This window comes from Odocoileus virginianus, chromosome 13, assembly GCF_023699985.2.
Source record: "Odocoileus virginianus isolate 20LAN1187 ecotype Illinois chromosome 13, Ovbor_1.2, whole genome shotgun sequence".
Classification (NCBI taxonomy): domain Eukaryota; kingdom Metazoa; phylum Chordata; class Mammalia; order Artiodactyla; family Cervidae; genus Odocoileus; species Odocoileus virginianus.
The window spans coordinates 10851423-10871482 of NC_069686.1; the positions used below are offsets into that span (position 1 = coordinate 10851423).

The 20060-nt window shown below is 35.5% G+C and overlaps 1 protein-coding gene across 2 annotated transcripts in view; it reads left to right on the forward strand.

Annotated features, from left to right (window-relative positions):
* CWC22 (CWC22 spliceosome associated protein homolog) overlaps nt 1–20060 on the forward strand; it is a 61324-nt gene that overhangs the window by 14175 nt on the left and 27089 nt on the right. Inside the window, exons 2-8 of one of the 2 annotated variants that reach the window (XM_070475933.1) lie at nt 3815–3946; nt 8596–8663; nt 10015–10125; nt 12632–12871; nt 17187–17315; nt 18835–19003; nt 19275–19328. In XM_070475933.1, the coding sequence (XP_070332034.1) occupies nt 3920–3946; nt 8596–8663; nt 10015–10125; nt 12632–12871; nt 17187–17315; nt 18835–19003; nt 19275–19328 (798 nt within the window). In that variant the 5' untranslated portion in view covers nt 3815–3919. The remainder of the gene's footprint in view (nt 1–3814; nt 3947–8595; nt 8664–10014; nt 10126–12631; nt 12872–17186; nt 17316–18834; nt 19004–19274; nt 19329–20060) is intronic. The other variant, XM_070475934.1, reaches the window with a different exon arrangement.

The following is a 20060-nucleotide window of genomic DNA, read 5'->3' on the forward strand; positions in this document are numbered from 1 at the left end:
GTGCTCTGGCCACCAGGGCATTATGAGTGAGAATTTTCTCCATATAAATTGTGCCCAGATTTCTCAGATTTAAAAAGCACTCATGCTGATTTTTGTTTTTTACATACATATATGTGCTTTTTACATACATGTATGTGCTTTTTACCAGTTAGTTAAGGATTAATATTTGAATTTATGTTTCCGTTTTGAAATGATTTATGTCTTAAGTTCTTCACTACAAAGTAGGTAAGCTGTGAAGTCCTGTATTTGACTCATGATTTAAGACAAATTGATAACCAGTTTCTTGTCCAGAACTGGAAGGCTGAGAAATCTTGAGAAAGAGTTGGATATTGGAATTACCTTGGGGATACGTATCCTTCGTAAAATTAGTGTGCCTAGGTATCCCCCCCCTGCCCCCCGCCACCCCTGTATACGGATCTTCTTTTAAGTAAGTCAGGTGGGCCCTAATATATGTACAAGTAATTCTCCAGCCATGCAGGTTTTCATATTCCACTTTTTTTTTTTTTAACATAGTGACTTCAGGATCTTGTTTTACAGTATTAAGTAATGATCTGAAATGACATGTGTTAAAAAAAGACCCAGCCAGCCACTTTGCTTTATTAGTAGCTGAGTGCTTTGCTTATCATTATAGATTTACTTTTTGTAAATAAATTAACTTTACTTTTTATAAGTTAATCTATAAATAAATTCATAAGTAAGCTCCATGTGGGCAAGGAATTTTATTAGGATTGTTCATTGCTGTCTACCCAGTTCTTAGAAGAATGCCTGGCAAAATACAAGTGTAATAAATGTTTGTTGTTATTGAATAAATATATATATAAATAATACTAGATGATAAGGATATACTAGAATATAATGATGGTGCTAGTAGAGGTTAAAAAAAATACCATTACCTTTGGGCAAAAATTTGTTGAATAAAATTTTTTTAGTTTTATAGCTCTGTACATTTATAGCCGTAAAAACAGGGTCTTTGAAAATAATCATGTGATTTGTGTATGGCAAATACACATTGTGTAAGTCAATTTGAGGAGGCAAGTGGGACCTAAAATCCAGCCAAGACTAGGTTATAATACCTTCAGGGCTGTATCACCTGAAGTGAGGGAGGAGTAGCTTCTGTTTTTTATTTAGAAGTGTTTGTTTATTAATACTTGACATAATTCATAGAGTTAATTAAGTTTGCCATCTTATTTTTTTCTTTTTGTCCTCTGTTTTTTGTTCCTTCTCTCCTGCCTTTATAAATTATTTTTTTAATATCCATTTTAATTTATCTGTAGACATTTTAGTTATATTTACATTTTTTTGGTCATTTCTCTAAAGAACATAAGGTCTATCCTTAACTTTTCACAGGCTTCTTAGAGTTCATATTGTACTGCCTCAGAAAAAAATCAGGAACCTTGCCTCATGTAGGTCCATTTTAGTCCACAAATATCTGCATACATACACTATGCTCTCTCAGGACATTATAGTTCAGTTCAGTCGCTCAATTGTGTTCCACTCTTTGCAACTCTATGGACAGCAGCACACCAGGCCTCCCTGTCCATCACCAACTCCCAGAGTTTACTCAAACTCATGTCTGTTGAGTCAGTGATGCCATCCAGTCATCTCATCTTCTGTTGTCCCCTTCTCCTCCCGCCTTCAGTGTTTCCTAGTATCAGAGTCTTTTCAGATGAATCAATTCTTTGCATCAGGTGGCCAAATTATTGGAGTTTCAGCTTTAGCATCAGTCCTTCCAATAAATATTCAGGACTGATTTCCTTTAGGATAGACTGGTTGGATCTTCTTGCAGTCCAAGGGACCCTCAAGAGTCTTCTCCAACATAGTTTCTACTTTAAACAGATCTGTGTATTTTAGATAAAGGAAAAAGTAGTCTTTTATATTTCTTGAGACAGTTCCCATTTCCAGTGTTACTTTTTCCTTTTTGAAAATCCATGCTTCTGTCTGGTATTATTTCCCTTAACATTTCTTGCAGTGCAGGTCTGCTGGTGATGCATTCTCTTACTTTCTCTTAGTTGTTTTTGTTTGCTTTGTTCAGTCAGAAAAATGTCTTTATTTCATTTTCATTCTTAAGATTAACAGCTTCTTAATCTTTCAGCACTTTAAAGATTATTCTACTGTCTTTTGGTCTCCTTAGTTTCTAAAGAAAAGTCGGAAATAATTTGAATTATTCCCCTTATATAATGTGTTGTTTTTCCTTCTTGCTGCTCTCGGGATTTTCTCTTTATCTTTAGTTCTCAGCAGTTTGATTACTGACTACTATATATAACTATTTGTGTAAGTGTGGTTTTCTTTATATGTATCCTGTTGGGGAGTGTTCAACATTCTTGAATCTGTAAATTTGTGTCTTTCATCCAATTTTGGGGATATCTTGGCTGTTATTTCTTGGAATATTTCTTCTATCCCATTCTTTCTCTTTTTCCTTCTTGTACTTTAATTGCACAATGCCCATTTATATTGTCTTACATATCCCTGATACAGTTCATTAAAATTTCTCTCTCTGTTCTTTAGATTGGATAGTTTTTAATGATTTACATCAAACTTATTGGCTTTCCTTTATGTCCATTTTGCTCTTAAGTCTGTCCAGTGAATTTTTTGCTTCATGTATTTTTCAGTCCTTGAATTTCATTTTTTGTTTTGGGTTTTTCCCCTGAAATTTTCTATATTTTTATTCCTTACAAGCATGTCTTCCTTTTCACTTTTGACTATGCTTTGAAAACCTCTTTTGCTAATTTCATCATCTGGGTTGGTGTCTCAGTATTGGTTTTCTTTGATTGTCTTTTTTCTCAAGATTGGGCCACCGTTATCTGATAAGTTATTTTTTAATTGTATCATGGACATTTTACTGTTCTGTTAAGACTTTAGATTCTGGTGTATTCCTCTGAGGAATGGTGACCCTTTAGGCAATTATTTGATAAAACTTAAGTTGCAAATTCTGTCTCTTGAACCCATCTGTCTCTTGAGTTGTTCATATCTGTGTTCAGTTCCGTGGTCCTGAGCAGGACTCTCTTTAGCATGTGTGTGCGTTTAGTATGTGTATGGGTTCAGGTGTAGTCAGAAATTTGGGAGAGTGTTTTGAGCGCATGGGACTTCCCTTCTCTGGCTCTCTCTGCTCTGGGAGTCCTTGGGCAATGATGTGCTTTAGATTGCAGTTGTACTTTGTAGATTGACACGTTTGTGAAGAATCAGCTGTATTTTGTTTTCACTAATCTAGATAGCATGATAACCATGGTAAAGGAAACTTTTCTTTACTTAGTGATTTATATACCTCCCCAACTGCATTAAGTGATGGCAACTGTGTATCACTGTACTTTATAGTACCTAGATTATTTGTGTATGTGGTCCAGTGAAAAGAATACCTAATCAGGTGTCCTTAAGCTAGATTTCTAGTCCACCTGCTAGCTTGTTTTATAGCTTAGAACATTGCTATAACTTAGAACATTGAAATGACTTATCTGACAGTGTTCTTATCCTTAAAATAAAGGATTGGACGAGATAATCTGTATCATCCTTTCTCCAATTCAAATTAGATTTTTTTCTTTAATTGTTTTCAGTTATTTTGGTGCTGAGCAGTTTTCACTGTATATTCTCTACCTCTTTTAATTTCTTTTCTATTTCACTTTTGTCATTTCCTTACCTTATACCATACCATAAATTATAAACTACTGATAATGCTAATCTTATAAAGTACTTGAATGCCAGTTGTGTATGAACATAACTGTCAGTTCAGCATTTTTCAACAATTAACCAAAGTAATGACATGTCATTATTTTACACACTTATTAGTGTTAACAAAGGTTTATTTTGATATATTTTATAGGTGACATTTGCAGACAGAAAAGGTGAACTGTCAAGGAATTCATCCTGTTTGGTATTTGTTATTTGGGCCAGCTTAAGGAGTCTTTAGATCAACTGGCAAAAGAAAATGAAAAGTAGTGTGGCACAAATAAAGGTAAGTGTTTGAAACTTATAATAACATAAACTTAGAGTCGTTTATCTACCCTTTAAACAAAAATGCATTTATATAATTAGGACAGTAGAACCAGACAATAGAGTTGTGTCATACATACATTGAACTTAATGCTACTTCAACTCTAGATATTTGGCCAGATGGTAAAGTGGTAAGTTGAGAGAGCATACAGGGGTGGAGGAGGGTGTGTGTGTATATATGAGTGAGTGTATGTGTGTGTAAATCAAGAAAGTATATGTGAGTGAGCATGTATATATAAAAGAAAAATAACAGCAGGAAATTTCACCATTCTCCTTAAAGAGCATTATTTCCTGCATGAATGTAAAATGGAAGATGATTATTTTCTTTCTCAGTTGGTCACAGTTTTTGCATGTCTGCCTACAAGTGAACCTCTTGTTGCATAAATGGGCTACTTATTTTGTGCTGTAATTTAGACTTTATACATTTGTTTATTCACCAAATATTCACTGAATTCTTATGATGTCCCAGTGATTGTTTTGAGCACTTTGGGTAAAATGGTGAATAAAACAGGATCCCTTGGTCTTGTAGAGGTTGCATTCTAGTGGTGGAGAAAGCAAATAGATCATAAATTTAATATGTAAGTGGATTATGTAGTATTTTCACAGTGTTACGTGCTAGATTGTGCTATGGAGAAAAGAAATAGGGTAAGGCTGATCAGTAGCAATCAGATGATGAAGTTTTTAATAGGGAGGGGCCAGTGAAAAGGAGCCTTTTTGAGCACACACTTGAAGAAAATGAGTGAGTTAGCCCACTAGATGTCTGGGAGAGGAGGGTGCTTGGCAATGGGAACAACAGAGGCAAAACTGAAGAGTCCAGTGTGGCTGGAGCAGGTGCTGAGAAAAGTAGAATAGCAGGGGTAGTCAGCGTGCTCACAAGAACTGTAACTCCATCTGCTTCAGACCTGTTCCTCTGCCTCTCAGCGGACCTTGCAGAAGAGCAAGCCATTCTACTTCTTTTCGTTTCGGCTACACAGATCTACTTGCCGGTGTGTGTAGTCCATAGATCTACAAGCAGGCATATTACTTCCTGTATCTTGGAGTCAGTAAAGGGGAAGGTGGATTTTTATTTGATTATGAAGACAGACACTTCTTTCCCCTCCTGCACCACCTCTGCACCCCTAAACCTACTTCAGTGTGAGATAGGAGCTCCTCAACAGCAAGCCCCAGGTACCAGGCTTGAGGTGTGGTGAATGCTTGATGGAGTGAATTGATATGCTTACAGACTGAGACAGGCTCTGTTGCCATCTCTTCAAACCTCTTTTGAGTATGAGAACACTCTAGGCCTCCCTCCTAGGTAGACATCCAGCCTGTGCTTACATATTTCCTTTGGCAGGGGGTTCGCTGTCCTGGAAGCTGGCGCCATCTGTCAGCAGATACCTTCATATAGTGTTCTGAAATCTGCCTCTTTGGAACTTGTATTCATTGGTTCACTGACAGCTAAAAAATTAATTGTGGGCCTAGCAGATGGCAGACCGTGATAGGAGTTGGGACCTAAGGAGAAAGGAGACCGTGTGCAGAACTGGCTCTTGACTGAGCCATGTTAGACAGGAGCACTCAGTTTAGTCTGTACCTTTTACACAGAGGGAGAAGTGTTCTGTCTTTCTCAGAGTCCTCTTCCTGTTTCTCTTAGACTGTGCCTCTCCACGTGTTCCTTTTGTCGTCCACATGGGTCTTCTGGGGCATCACCCTAGCGTGGGAAATGTCCCCAGCAAGCTGTTCACAGTGGCTCAACCCTCTTCAGCCAGTTCCCAGTTTCATTTGCCTTCCTCTCTCCATCTTGTTGGCCACCAGGTGGGTTGGGCCCATTCTTACTTCAGATCCTCTCTTAATATTTTGAGGCCTCATCTGTAAGGTTCAGGAGGCTTCGAGGATCCCTTATTTTTCCACTGACTTTACATAGCTTCCTTAGCCAGTTAGAGGCAAGCTCCGTAACTCTTCCAGCCTCTCCTCTCTTTCTGCTCTAGAGACTTGTCCCCTGAGCCTAAGGGATGTTCAGGGCCTCTGGACACAGGCTCCCTGCTCCTGTCGCCACCTCGCATTGGTGTCTGCATTGCCAGAGACTACAGGCGACTACTCAGTGTACCCTGTTTGCTTTGCTTGAGGAAAGATTTGTAAAGGTCATTTCAACAATACATTACCATCAACCACTGCTCTGACTTCGAATCTAACCTCTGTGATGAGGGAAAGAGGGACATTCAGGTTACTATTACTTGGGTCAAACTTTGAAGTTATTTTTCGCTGAGTTAAATGTACTGAAACCGGTTCAGGTTCCCCTTACTCACGGTCACCCTTGGCACTGTGTGCCCCGGTGCTGGCTTCTTCTTGAGATCTCCTGTTGGCACTGACTGTGTGTGCCAGCCATTGATTAACTGGATCGCATTTATGAAATCCTGAGTCACGACTTCAGTATTTTTCATTTCTCCCGCTTGCTCACAACAGGTGTTGTGGAGATGTGTTAAAAATCATTAGCACAGAATTGAGGCCTTCTCCCTAATGTAGTCAAAATAATTGTCATGTCTTGTAAAAGAAAAAGTAGAGAGTGCAGTTTTATTGTTTTCTCTCCCTCCCCGCTCCTTCCCCTTCTCCTCCTCATTCTCTGTCTCACATATAATCTGATGTTTTTAACTGTAGAAATCTTTATAATCATCTCTCTAAGATCTTAATCTCCTTGAAGGTTTTTCCTATCTTTTGTATCCCCCAGAGTGTCTAGGCTGGAGGAAGGGGTGTGTCTTATAAAAAATAAGTAAATGTTGTGTTTGACGTTACCATGAACTGCATGAGTCTTGTGCTCCATATTTGGTTTAGGATCTTGATGTCAAGTTTTATGGAAGCCTAGGTCATATATATTGAACAATTCTGCTTAATTATGCTGCCCAGTGAAAGAATTTTTAAAAGTTATATATATTAGAAACCGGATTTTAAGATGTTTGCACTCAGTATAAAATATAGCCAGACTGACTACCTTAAATTATAAATTTTGATCACATGTTTATTCACCAGCCCACATTAGTCTAATTAGTGTATATTATTCAAAAAATTCAGTACTTAAGGAGATTGTATTAGCAATTAATTTACTTGTGACAGTAGGCTCAAACTGCTGCTAATTAGTCATAACATGAGAGCAAGGCTGCCCTGGTGACTCAAATGGTAAAGAATCCACCTGCAATGCAGGAGACCTAGGTTCAGTCTCTAGGTCAGGAAGATCCGCTAGAGAAGAGAATGGCAACCAGTATTCTTGACTGGACAGAGAAGCTTGGCTACAGTCAGTGGGGTCAAAAAGAGTTGGACATGACTGAGCCACTGACAGCAGTAACATAAGAGGACATTGGAGCTTGTTTACATTTCTTTGCAGTATAATTTTCAATTTTTGAATGTGTTTTTTCCCATTAAGGAAGCAAGCATGTCAGTATGTGGAACAAATTACTCATTATTTGAGTTATTTTTTTCTTAGATTTCAAGATTAAGATTCTTTGAAAACATACTGTATTTCCTTTCAGTTAATTAAAATCTGTTCAGTTAATTAAAATCATTTTAATTCTTAAAAATAAGCTTGTCAATAGGAACATTTTTATAGCTGGCTTAAAAATTTACCTTTTATAAATATTTTGGCATCTTAAATGTATTTGGATTTTTAAATTAGGATATGTTCTTAAACTGGATGATTCATCTCTCTCTTTGTGACTTGTAGCTTCAGTCTCATATCACATTGAAGTTACTTTTTTATATGTTATTTTCAAAGGATTTGGCTTAGGAGCTATATTTTACAAGTCATATTTTTTAAATCTTTACAGCCTACCATAGTGTCATACATGCCATATCAGACACTTAAGTAATGTTTGCTGAAAACAAAAATGAGTTTTCATAAATGTTAGTCAGTTTCCTCTGTTTTGTCCAGATTTGGTAACCTGGACTAATGTTGTGGTTTTCTTAAGCCAAAGGAGATAAGAACATAAGTGCAATGTTATAAAAGACTTGGGCATAACCACAAAAGTGAGTTCTTGAAAGAAAACCTCTGGCCTTTGATCGTGGTTTTCACCAGGAAAGGCCTTTATAAAAATGGTGTCCTATAAATTTAAATCTTATTGAAAGTGAAAGTATTAGTAGCTCAGTGGTGTCTGACTCTTTGCGACCTGTGGACTGTAGCCTGCCAGGCTCCTCCGTCCATGAAATTCTCCAGACAAGAATATTGGAGTGGGTAGCCATTCCCTACTTAGGGGATTTTCCCAACCCGGGGATTGAACCTTGGTCTCCCGCATTGCAGGCAGCTTCTTTACTATCTGAATTTCATTACATAGGAAAAAAATATTAACTAAGTGGCATCGAAAATTTGAGAATTATTTTCTTCTGTTATACATTGAGTTTTTTTTGTTGTTGTTTAAAGACAGTATTTGATCTATAGTAAACAGATAACTGCAACAGACATTTACCTGGGATGGCCTGAAAATTTATTTAGGTAGTATAAATTATTTTTACGTTTAAAAGCATATTTTGAAATAATTTTTAAAGCACTTCCAGTTTTCCAAGATACATATGTCACATAAGTCATTGTCTGTATGTTTTTTTAACAGAATTTTAAAATTTCCCTTCCCTCTTTTTTTTTTCCATTGAAAGCATTCTTCTGGTCATGACAGAAGGGAAAATTATAATTCATATCAAAGGACCTCCTCTCCAGAAGACAGGTAAACAATTCTATGTGTTCTAAATACCTAATGATGAGTTTAAGAAATTACTTAGCTCTTAGATTTCTAATTTTAAGTTTACTAACTTTTTTTGATGGTTTTACAGGCAATATTACTTGAGTGGGGTTAAGAACAGATCATCCTTGAATGACTATTCTAGGAATTTCTAGTAAATAATTCTAGATTTTTATGAAATTTTTTAGGTGAAGGAGAATAATTTTATATGTCAAATAATGCATAGAAGTTTATAAAATGGGAAGTTTAGTTGAAATTACATTATTTTGAAGTGCTTTTACTATTAATACTAATCCTTTATATTTACATGGCTCTCTATAGTTTTCAAAATGTTTTTATATGTATCTTACCGTAATTGTGTTAAGTTCAAATACCCAGAAATGTTACCATTAATGTTCATCATGCCTTCATAGTATGACTTCAGTTATTTCACTTAGTAAGCTATAACCTTGAAAAAGAATTTGTGAAAGGAGAAGCATCCTCTAAGTTCTCTTTCAGTTGTCTGATCTCTTACTCTCTGTGCACTTTGTTCATATTCCGTTCTGCTGTCTCAAAAAACCTTTGCTTTATACACAACAAGTTAATTACTGTGTTCTGCATCTACTTATTGTCCTTCACGGATCACCTCCTCCCTGTATATATTTTTTAGAAAATCTCTCTATAGACATACACACACATATGTGTGTATGCAAATAAATTGTAGATATGCATATGAAACATAGATTATGTTACTGTGTATATTTATCATGTGTGTATTAACTTCTCTTAAGGTTCTCTGATTTTATTGACTTTTGAGATTCAAAAGGCAGATCTTATACTAACTATCCCTGTTTGCTTATCATTCAATCCATTCTCCCATATCTAATAATATGATTTTAAGAATAGGAGCTAATAAAAATAGCCTTTTGGAGTAGAATAACTGGATTTTATGGAGGCCAACCAATGATACTAGTGGTTGACAACCAGTGGCAGACAACCTAATGACACTATTCAGTACTTTGATAAAATGAGCCAGCTAGACAGCAGGAGGATAGCTTTGACCCTGCTAAACTATATATGATATGCAAAAAAGTATCTTCTACTAAGGACAGGATGTCAAGCTTGGTTAAGTGAATTCTAGGAGTTGTTTTGTTGCATACCAGCAGAAAGCTTTTATAATCATGATTAAATGAATAGATGTCAACAAAATAATCTGTTTGTTAAGATTCACTTGATAGGACTTTATACAGTCATAGAATTACATCGAATTACATCACCATTACCAATATATGACTTTTCTAAGTATAACATCATTGTTTTCAACTTGTAACTTTGGTTTTCTTATTTTATGTGTCAGATACATAGAACAAGAAAGATCTCCTCAGGATAGAGGTTACTTTGATTCCAGCAGGTCAGACTATGAGCGTTCAAGGAGAGAACGTTCTTATGATAGTAGCATGGAGTCACGGTTAGTATTGGATATTTTAACTATAGAAACATACTTGTTTAGATTTTCTTTATGTGTAATAATAATGACAGCTAGCAGTAAGTGGATGTTTTTAGGTGCCAGGCTTTCTAATAAGGACTTAATTTAACTTCTTATTGCAATAAATATATGACTTTTATAGATGAAGAAAATGAAGCTTAAAGAAGTTAAGTCATTTGTTCATGTTTTAAAAGTATGTCAGTGACAAGTCCTCGTCTGTCTGACTCTAGGTCTCAAGCTTTTATTCATTATACTGTGCTATATGAGGAATTGACTTATATGAGTTTCTGAGATTGTTTACTGAATGAAAGTCATTTATGATATTGAGTGATCTTAACTTACATAATGGCATAGGGATATTGAGAGTGAAGTTACCATTTTCTAAGTATAAATTATTCTTACTTGAGTCTTAGAGAACTTGACTGCCCACTTTATTAGTCATTTAGTTTCCAAAACTTGCCTACCATGTTCTGTTGTTCACATAGTTCTATATCCCTTTTGATGTCTCTCTCATATCATCTATTCCATGGCTACCCAGACGATACCACACTAGAATTTTAATCAGATTTCTCCACAGTTTGGAACCAAGCACATTATTTGATATCTGCAGTCACAGTTTCGTTTTCACTGCTTACTTTCTAATATGTAACCTGTCCTTATAAATGTCAGATTAAATTAACCTCCAAAAGACAGGTTTATCTGCCGTCACCCTAATGACACTTTAATAAGAGCAACTGCTACCACCATAATTGGTGAGCTAGGCATTCTCAGACCTTCTCAAATGCCATCAAAACTCTTACATACTAGATCCTATATCTCACAGTTTACATGTAAGGAAGTGGCTTAGAACTGATTGTTACCTCTGGTTGCTGTTACCTGTCTGTAGATAATGAAACTGAGATTTGAGCTCAATTCTGACTCCAGAGCCCATGTTTATATCCGTACCCCTGACTGTATTACTTCACTATAATTCTTTGTCTGGTCCAGTGTATGTATACAAAGTTTGATTTGATCCACACACCCTGTAAAGTAGTAAGCACATTGTTTATTATGTAGACTATAAAGGCTAACAATACAAAAACACTTGAAGAGAAATATTTCTGTTTTAGACTCAGAAAACTATTACTTCTGCACTCTGAAGGAGAAACACTATAATTGTATAAGGACACAATTTTACCAGCCAACAAGCAGTCTTACCTGGTGTTTCTCAGAAGAATCATAACCAGTGTCAGTAAATCCCTTCTGTAGCTATTCTCTACAGAGAATAGATATAAAATGAGTTGCTTTTTCCTGTAAATGTAAAATGTTTGACTCAATTACAAAGCAGTGGCTAGATTTCAGAGCACCTGCCTTTGACTAATTGGGGTTTTCTGTTTGGAACCACTTTCCCCACTGCCACTGTTCACGCTGTGTTGGTAGGTACCGACTGTGTCTTCATGGGGCGGTCACTCAGGTCTCTGTGCTTCTGCTGGGGAACAGTTTCTCCACAGCTGCCTGAGTAGGTGACTAGAAACACACTTTTCCATGTATTAAGACATGTTATTTCAAATACACCTTCTAGATTTAGGTAAACTCTATCAAGTGCTTTCCTGGCAGTATAGTGCTAGTTGTTCATATAACTCATGGTTGCACAAAGCTTGAGCAGAATAATCTGAGTTTCTAGGCAGATGTATGTAGAAAACAGCCAAGTGGACAAACGCTCAATGGGGAAAGAGAGCAGAAAGCAAAGATTCATTCTTTCTTGCTATTTCTTGATAGTTTGAAAACATTAAATAATCATTTTACAAAGGATAGTCACCTGCATTAGTAGGGAAGAGATTTTGTGGCTAGAAAATGGTTTGTTTTTTCACATTGTCTAAAATAATCAGAAGCTTCTGATATTTTGAGATTTATAATAAATTGCCAGTTCTATCAGGAAACAATTTCAAATTACAGTTTATGATAATAGTCTCACTCCTAAATTGCTATTATTGGAGGTTAACTCTAGTTTCTCCTTTATACAACTTATCACGTACATCACAGGCCAATTTATCTTTCGAAAACACTGTTTTCATGTTACTATCCCACTTAGAAATTATTAGTGATTTCTAATCACTTGCAGGATAAAAAACTTAGTCTGCTGCTTGTCTTTTAAGATTTCATAGTCTGACTTGAACTCATCTTTCCAATTGCTGTTATACATTATTCTTTATTGTTTTGACTTGTTCTGGCCTAAATAACCTTGCTCAGCTTTTTAGTAGTTATTGTCTTCTACTAGTTGCAGAATGCCATCCTCCCTTCCCCCTGTCCCCTCGCCACCTTGCCCCCAGTGTAAATCCTCTCAACCCTTGATGACCTAATTTAAGTTACATTTTCTCTGTGAGGCACTACCAAACCCCTTTTCCTTATCTGAATCTGTGGCCCCCAAATGGTCTCACTCATTTGGTATGCAGTTCGTTTAATAATATATTTTGTATCATTTTTTCTCCATCAAAAAAATGTATTACAGAAGTAGAGACCGAGAGAAACGCAGAGAAAGAGATGTGGATCGGAAAAGGTCCCGAAAATCACCATCTCCTGGGAGAAGAAGTCCAGAACCATCGGTAACCCAGAGTTCCTCTGCTCAGGATGAACCTACTGCAAAGAAGAAGAAAGAGGAGCTGGATCCTCTTCTTACTCGCACTGGTGGAGCATATATTCCTCCTGCAAAACTCAGAATGATGCAGGAACAGATTACAGATAAAAACAGGCATGTCAATATCACTAAGTGTATAAGGCCAATGACACTCTCACTGAAAAAAGTCATCTATGTTCTAATTACCTTGACTGTTGAGAATTTACATGCAGAGTCCATAATGATAGAGACCTCAGATTATACTTCTTTCCTTCCTGCCTTCAGAAGCTCCATTGGAGCTCTGCTTAATATTTTCCCTGACATTAGCTCTTAAACTCTTTACTTTTTACATGAATGAGTGGAAAAGTCTAAGGAAAGGTCACTTATCTTTTTTTTTCTTTTACTGTTTTCAAACCATTCCTTTTGCAGTTGTATGCTTATTATTCAGTTCAGTTCAGTTGTTCAGTAGTGTCCGACTCTTTGCGACCCCATGAATCGCAGCACACCAGGCCTCCCTGTCCATCACCAACTCCCGGAGTTTACTCAAACTCATGCCCATCGAGTCGGTGATGCTATCCAGCCATCTCATCCTCTGTCATCCCCTTCTCCTCCTGCCCCCAATCCCTCCCAGCATCAGGGTCTTTTCCAATGAGTCAACTCTTCACATGAGGTGGCCAAAGTATTGGAGTTTCAGCTTCAGCATCAGTACTTCCAATGAACACTCAGGACTAATTTCCTTCAGGATGGACTGGTTGGATCTCCTTTCAGTCCGAGGGACTCTCAAGAGTCTTGTCCAACACCACAGTTCAAAAGCATCAATTTTTTGGCACTCAGCTTTCTTCACAGTCCAACTCTCACATCCATACATGACCTACATGACTATGTAGAAAAGTGCAGCTGTTTTCAAGGCCTTTTTCTCTAGTGAAATGAGATAATAACTGGGAAAACTATAGCCTAAGACTGAAATGATCACTCAGTTGCCAGGTAGTCAAGAAAAAGATTGGGATAGAAGATAGGTATGCTTATAAGAAAAACAGATTCCAGTGAGTCAAGAAAGTCTACTATATCTTTCTTGTGTATTTTCATGGCAACTTGAGAGTACATAAGAACCTTATATAAATGAAATATAAATTTGTTGTAAGAATTAGCTTGAGGTAGAAATGTCATTTTTATAAAATAAGTTAAAATATTTAAAATAAAGTATAAAAATTTTATGAGCTAGAAGGGGACATTTAAATGACATTAAAACAATAAGTTTTTCTTTATGTTTCATAGACCAGCACTTGGTAGTGATGCCTGCAGTGTTATGTAGAGAAGGGATTTGGAAGTTGCTTCTGTGGTGTTTGGGAGCTTCATCATCATGCAGGCATGCTGCTCTTATAGGAGACAGTAGTGGGAGTGTTAGTGAAAAATATTTACTGTCTCTGACCCCATTCAAAGCAATCCTAACTGTAAAAGGTTGAAAGCATTGTCATTAATCTCCAAGTCTTTTTTATAATGTGGGCAGAATCCATAATATATGCAATTTTAAGCAGATTCTTAGATAATTTTCTATACAGTTGAACTCTGCCCATAGGATGTAAAGGAGACAGGAGTAGAAGTGTAGTCTTTCCTCAGTAGATACTAAGTCAGGTTAATTGTAGGTTTCCTAATTAAGAAGTACAGTTGTACGTGATTATTGTCTGTTGACCAAAGTTTAATGGAAGAGTTTGTGATTATGTATCAGCAGCATCTTATTGATCAGGCTAGTTGTTAATCCATAAATCTTACTGCTCTATATTGTAGCATACCAAAGGGTTGGGTTGAGGGCAGGAGGAGTTTTCCACCTCAGATGCAGGCAGGAAGGGAATGTGCAATCTATAGAGAATTTAAAAACAGTAATGAAATTAACTGCAGCCTGCTTTTTATCTTCAGTGTTTGCTGAGGACAGTGTCAGTGATAAAATGCGGTTTCTCACCAGTGTAGACAGCTCTTACCACCACCTCCTTGACATACCTGGTATAGCACTCTAAAACAGGAGTTCTTTTTTTTTTTTAATTTCATTGAAGTATTTTGGGACTTCCCTTGCAGCTCAGTTGGTCAAGAGTCTGCCTGCAATATAGGAGATCCAGGTTTGTTTGCTGGGTCGAGAAGATCCCCTGGAAAAGAAAATGGCAGCCCACTCCAGTATTCTTGCCTGGAGAATCCCATGGACAGAGGAGCCTGGCGGGCTACAGTCCATGGGGTCACAAGAGTCAGACACAACTTAGCGACTAAACCACCACCACCATAGTTAATTTATAATATTGTGTTAGTTTCAGGTATATAGCAAAGTGACCCAGTTGCATGTTCTTTTTCAGATTCTTTTCTTTTATGTGTTACAAGATATTGAATATCTTGTACCTGTGCTACAAAGTAAATTCTTGTTGCTTACTTTTTGTGTATCAGTTAATCCCATAATCCTAATTTATCCCTCCCTTGCCTTCCACTTGGTAACCATAGATTTGTTTTCTGTATCTATGAATCTGTTTCTCTTTTGTAGATAAGTTTATTTGTATTATTTTTTTACATTTCACATGTAAGTGATAGAATATTTGTCTTTCTCTGACTTACTTCACTTAGTATAATAATCTCTTGGTTCGTGCATGTTGCTGCAAATGGCAGTATTTCATTCTTTTTTATGGATGAGTAATATTCCGTGCTGTAGACATACTGCATCTTTTTTATATGTTCATCTGTTGATGGATACTTAGGTTGCTTCCATGTCTTAACTGTTGTATTAATAAATAGTGCCACTGTGAACATTGGAGTTCACGTATCTTTTCAAATTAGAATTTTTGTCTTTTCTGAATGTATGTCCAGAAGTAGGCTTGCTCGATTGTATGGTAATTCTACTTTTAGTTTTTTAAGGAACCTCCATACTGTTCTCTGTAGTGGCTGCTCCAGTTTACATTCCCATCAACAGTGTAGGAGGGTTCAAAACAGGGAATCTTAACCTATAGACTTTCAAGAGGTCCATGGATAAAATTCAAGCAGTCCATGAATGTGAATTGGAAAAAATTACATCTTTTTCAATTGATGTAGTTTAATATTTCTATCAGGAATGTAGGCAGCAGACCATAGTATTAACAGATTATTTGTTACAGGTACCTTAAAATACCTTTTATGCTACTTGTGAATTAAAGAAGCTACTATGCCTACTACTACTTTTTGCTATATAATGTGTTAAGAAGTACATAGGATACTATATCAAACTTTTGTTCTTTTCATGCTTTGAAAGCTCTATTTCAATATGATTGGTATCCTTTGTTATCCTTTATATTTACACACATTATTCTAAGAAGTTCATCACCTTTACCAGACTGCCAGAGAAAAATAAGGAAAAGTTGGGACTTTTTGCACCTGAAATCATATTCCATGGAGAAATAATGATAAAACCCATAGAATTTGAGCTTTAAAAGACCTTAGATATTACGTAGTTCAACCTAAAGAAACCCATTTAGACTAAATAATTTACCTGTGCTCTAAGTTCAAAAAAACAAACAAACAGTGTAGCTGTCTAGCATTCAGCTAATAAACCTGTGGGACTACTGCTTAAATATAGAGGTGTTCTTTAATATAGTTAGTACAGTCTTTCAGTCCCATGATTTTGTATGACTTTCTCTTTTTCTATAATTAATACTATTTCTTTATGGTTTAAAACTTAATTTTTTTCTTCTGTCATGCTTTTATGAGAAGGAACATAATACCAGATTTCCTTTTCACAGCTTATATTTAGGTATTATATATTGTAATTTAAATTAAAAATAGTTGCTTTTACCTTAAAACATTTCCTTTAACAGCAAGTTTAGTAAATTAAGTGTTATAAAATAAGCATGTACTGAATCTAACTAATACATGTTATAAATTGCAATATACATGGACTGGAGAAGGAAATGGCATCCCACTCCAGTACTCTTGGAAAATTCCATGGATGGAGGAGCCTGGCAGGCTACAGTCCATGGAGTTGCAAAGAGTTGGACACGACTGAGTGACTTCACTTTCTTTCTTTCTATAGTTCCTTTTGGAGAAGGAAATGGCAACCCACTCCAGTGTTCTTGCCTGGAGAATCCCATGGACGGAGGGGCCTGATGGGCTACAGCCTATGGGGTTGCAGAGTCAGACACGACTAAGCAACTAAGACACAGATACATGGACATAAGGACAATGTTATCCTTACATATCCTTGTATTATTTTATTATGTCATTAAAAGGAATTTTTTATATTAGTATCACATGTATGGAGAATCAAATATGGTTTAGGTATAATCTGTATATCCACATGCTCATATATTTTATTGTTCTTTTGGGTAATTTTGTGAAAATTATTTTGAAAATAAAGGAACACTAAGTATTTTTTGTGTTCTTATAACCTCTTATTGTTCTAATTGTTGACTGAGTTTTCATCTTTATTAAAATCAATTCTTTTTAGCTTAGCATACCAGAGGATGAGCTGGGAAGCCCTGAAGAAATCTATCAATGGCCTGATCAACAAAGTCAACATTTCCAATATTGGTATTATTATTCAAGAACTTCTTCAAGAAAATATAGTTAGAGGAAGGTAAGCATTGGCTATTTTATTTGTAGTATTTCATAGCACTTTTTCAATGGAAAATAATGTCTACATGAAGAATAATCATTTATTTCATTTCAAAGAAAATTTCAAGGAGTATTTAAAATGCAATTATAAATATGTAAACTACTAACAAATAACTTATACTCAACTGTTAGAGCTTGTGTGGCGTTTTTACTGTCTGAGAAGCTTTGATGTCACATAATGATTTTGGCATAGTTATTTATTGACTGAATACTTCCAATAATTTAAGCTCATGAAGAAAAATAAATAATTTCTTTATATATACACAAAGTGATTCTCACACCAGTTTAATTTCTAATGAAAGCAAAGTGGGAATATGAAAGAAATGAGAAAGATAAGTAGTAAATTTTAGAAAAGCAGAAGGGAATAACAACCATTTTCTGTGTGGTTTTTAAGTACTTGTGATATTTTAACTCATCAGGAAATAGAAATATTCTGTATTCTATTTATTTTAAAATCTGAGGACTATTTTCCTATATGACCTTGATCATCAGCACAGAACTTTGGGGATATATATATATATAAAGTGTAGCACGTTGTAGGGGTTAGTAAGGTGACTGGGCGGCAGCCACAGGAAAGCACTCTCATTTTATTCAGAAAGAAGCAGACTCAGAAGTTAGAAGGGTAATTTAAGATGTTACAGTTTATAAGCTGAGTTCTCTTTTTTCATTTTCTACTCTAGTGATTCAGATGTCATACCTAAACCTGATAACTATGAAGACATAGTTTTCTGCCTTTTGACAACCGAATAATTATTTATTATTAAATTGCTAAAAATAACTCTTCAGTTAGTCCATTTTGTATCTCTCTTCTTATCAAATATATACATTGATAGAAACATGTCCATTTCAAAATGAGTTAGAAGGTAGGACCTTTTATATTCCTGTCCTTGTTTTAGCATTATTTTTGCAGTGCTTACATTATGTCCTTCTCTCTCTTAGGAATATTGTTTTCACTTTTATTTTCACGAACAGTAGACTTAAGCCTGTCTTTTAGATGGAAGCCACCCAGATTTGTCTTTAATCGCAGAATTAATTTATATGAATGATGGGCTCATAGTGGAAGTTTTACTTAAAGTTGAAGTCCAATACTTTTGAAGCAGGTCTTTTCTCCCTTTTCTTTTGATAATGTTAAGTGAATTAATATAAGAAGTTAAGAACTTAAATTCATGATTAGATGTAATGAACAGCAACTGGAAAAGAAGATTTCTATTTAGAGAGAAAAATTTTTGAAAAAAATAATATTAAATCTATTTTATATAAGTACAGATTGAAATTTTATTTCCTCAGTTAAAAAAAAAAAATCAGTTTTAATTTATTAGTAAGACAGTTTCTTCCTCTAGATAAGGGTAGTGAAAATTTAGCCCTGATTTAGCTTTTATGATGATTTACAGAGAAGTAATATAGCTGGATTAGTTGAATTTTTTTCCTTCTAATGAAATCAGTGAGTATTGTTGATGCCTGTTCTTTTCCCATTTAACCAGAGGCCTGCTATCCAGATCTGTTTTGCAAGCGCAGAGTGCTTCTCCAATCTTCACCCATGTTTATGCAGCATTAGTGGCAATTATCAACTCAAAATTTCCACAAATTGGAGAGTTAATCCTCAAAAGATTAATTCTTAATTTTCGAAAAGGCTATCGGAGAAATGATAAGGTATATGTAATAGACTTGTAAGTAGACTGCTACAGATAACATACTAATAAACCTTATCAACTGTAAGTCTCAACCTTAGTAAGTGATGTTGATTTCTATTGATCCAGAAATGGCATTTTCACATATATTAATTTTTATTTTATAACACGTTAAAATTACCTTGCATGTTACATATTTTAAGTAGAGTGTGTAAGTAAACTGTAAACTCTATAGATAAATGAAAATTGGTTTTAGTTTATAGATTAACTTTGTCTCTAATTTCCCTTTTCAGCCACTTTGTCTGACAGCTTCAAAATTTGTGGCACATCTTATTAATCAAAATGTGGTAAGTAATTATTTTCACAATTTTGTGCCACTCAGTGGCATTAGACCACAGGCTTGATGTCGCTTCAGTGACATCTTTGTTTTGACTTACAGTCCTTTAGAAAAGTATCCTGAATGATATTTTAATTTTAGAACTATAATAATCAAACTCTTAATACTCTACATGGTTACTTAACTGAATATTTTTCCTTCAAAGACTATAATGTGTTTTTATTTAAAAAGTTACTATTTCTTCTCTTTTCCCTGTACCCAGTGTTCAAGAAAACCTAACAGATGATATTCTTTAAAAAATGCTATTCCCCACAACTGCATATATATGTGTATATTCATACATATAACTACATGGTATATGTATATACTCATATATTCTTAGAATCATTTTATAAAATATTGTGTACTAAATAATTTTAATCTGTTTTAAATGCAAAAATTTATCATTTTTTTATTTAGTTTTTGTATTTTTTTAATTTATCCACTGTTTGAGAGTTTTGATTTATGTTATATTATGCGTCAGTCGCTCACTCCTGTCCAGCTCTTTTCGATCCCATGAACTGTAGCCCGCCAGGCTCTTCTGTCCCTGGGATTCTCCAAGCAAGAATATTGGAGTGGGTTGCCATTCCCTTCTCCAGGGGGAAGTGAAAGTGAAAGTTGCTCAGTCGTGTCTGATTCTTTGCGATCCAGTATTTGCAGGAGTATTGGAGTGGGTTGCCTTTCCCTTTTCCAGGGGATCTTC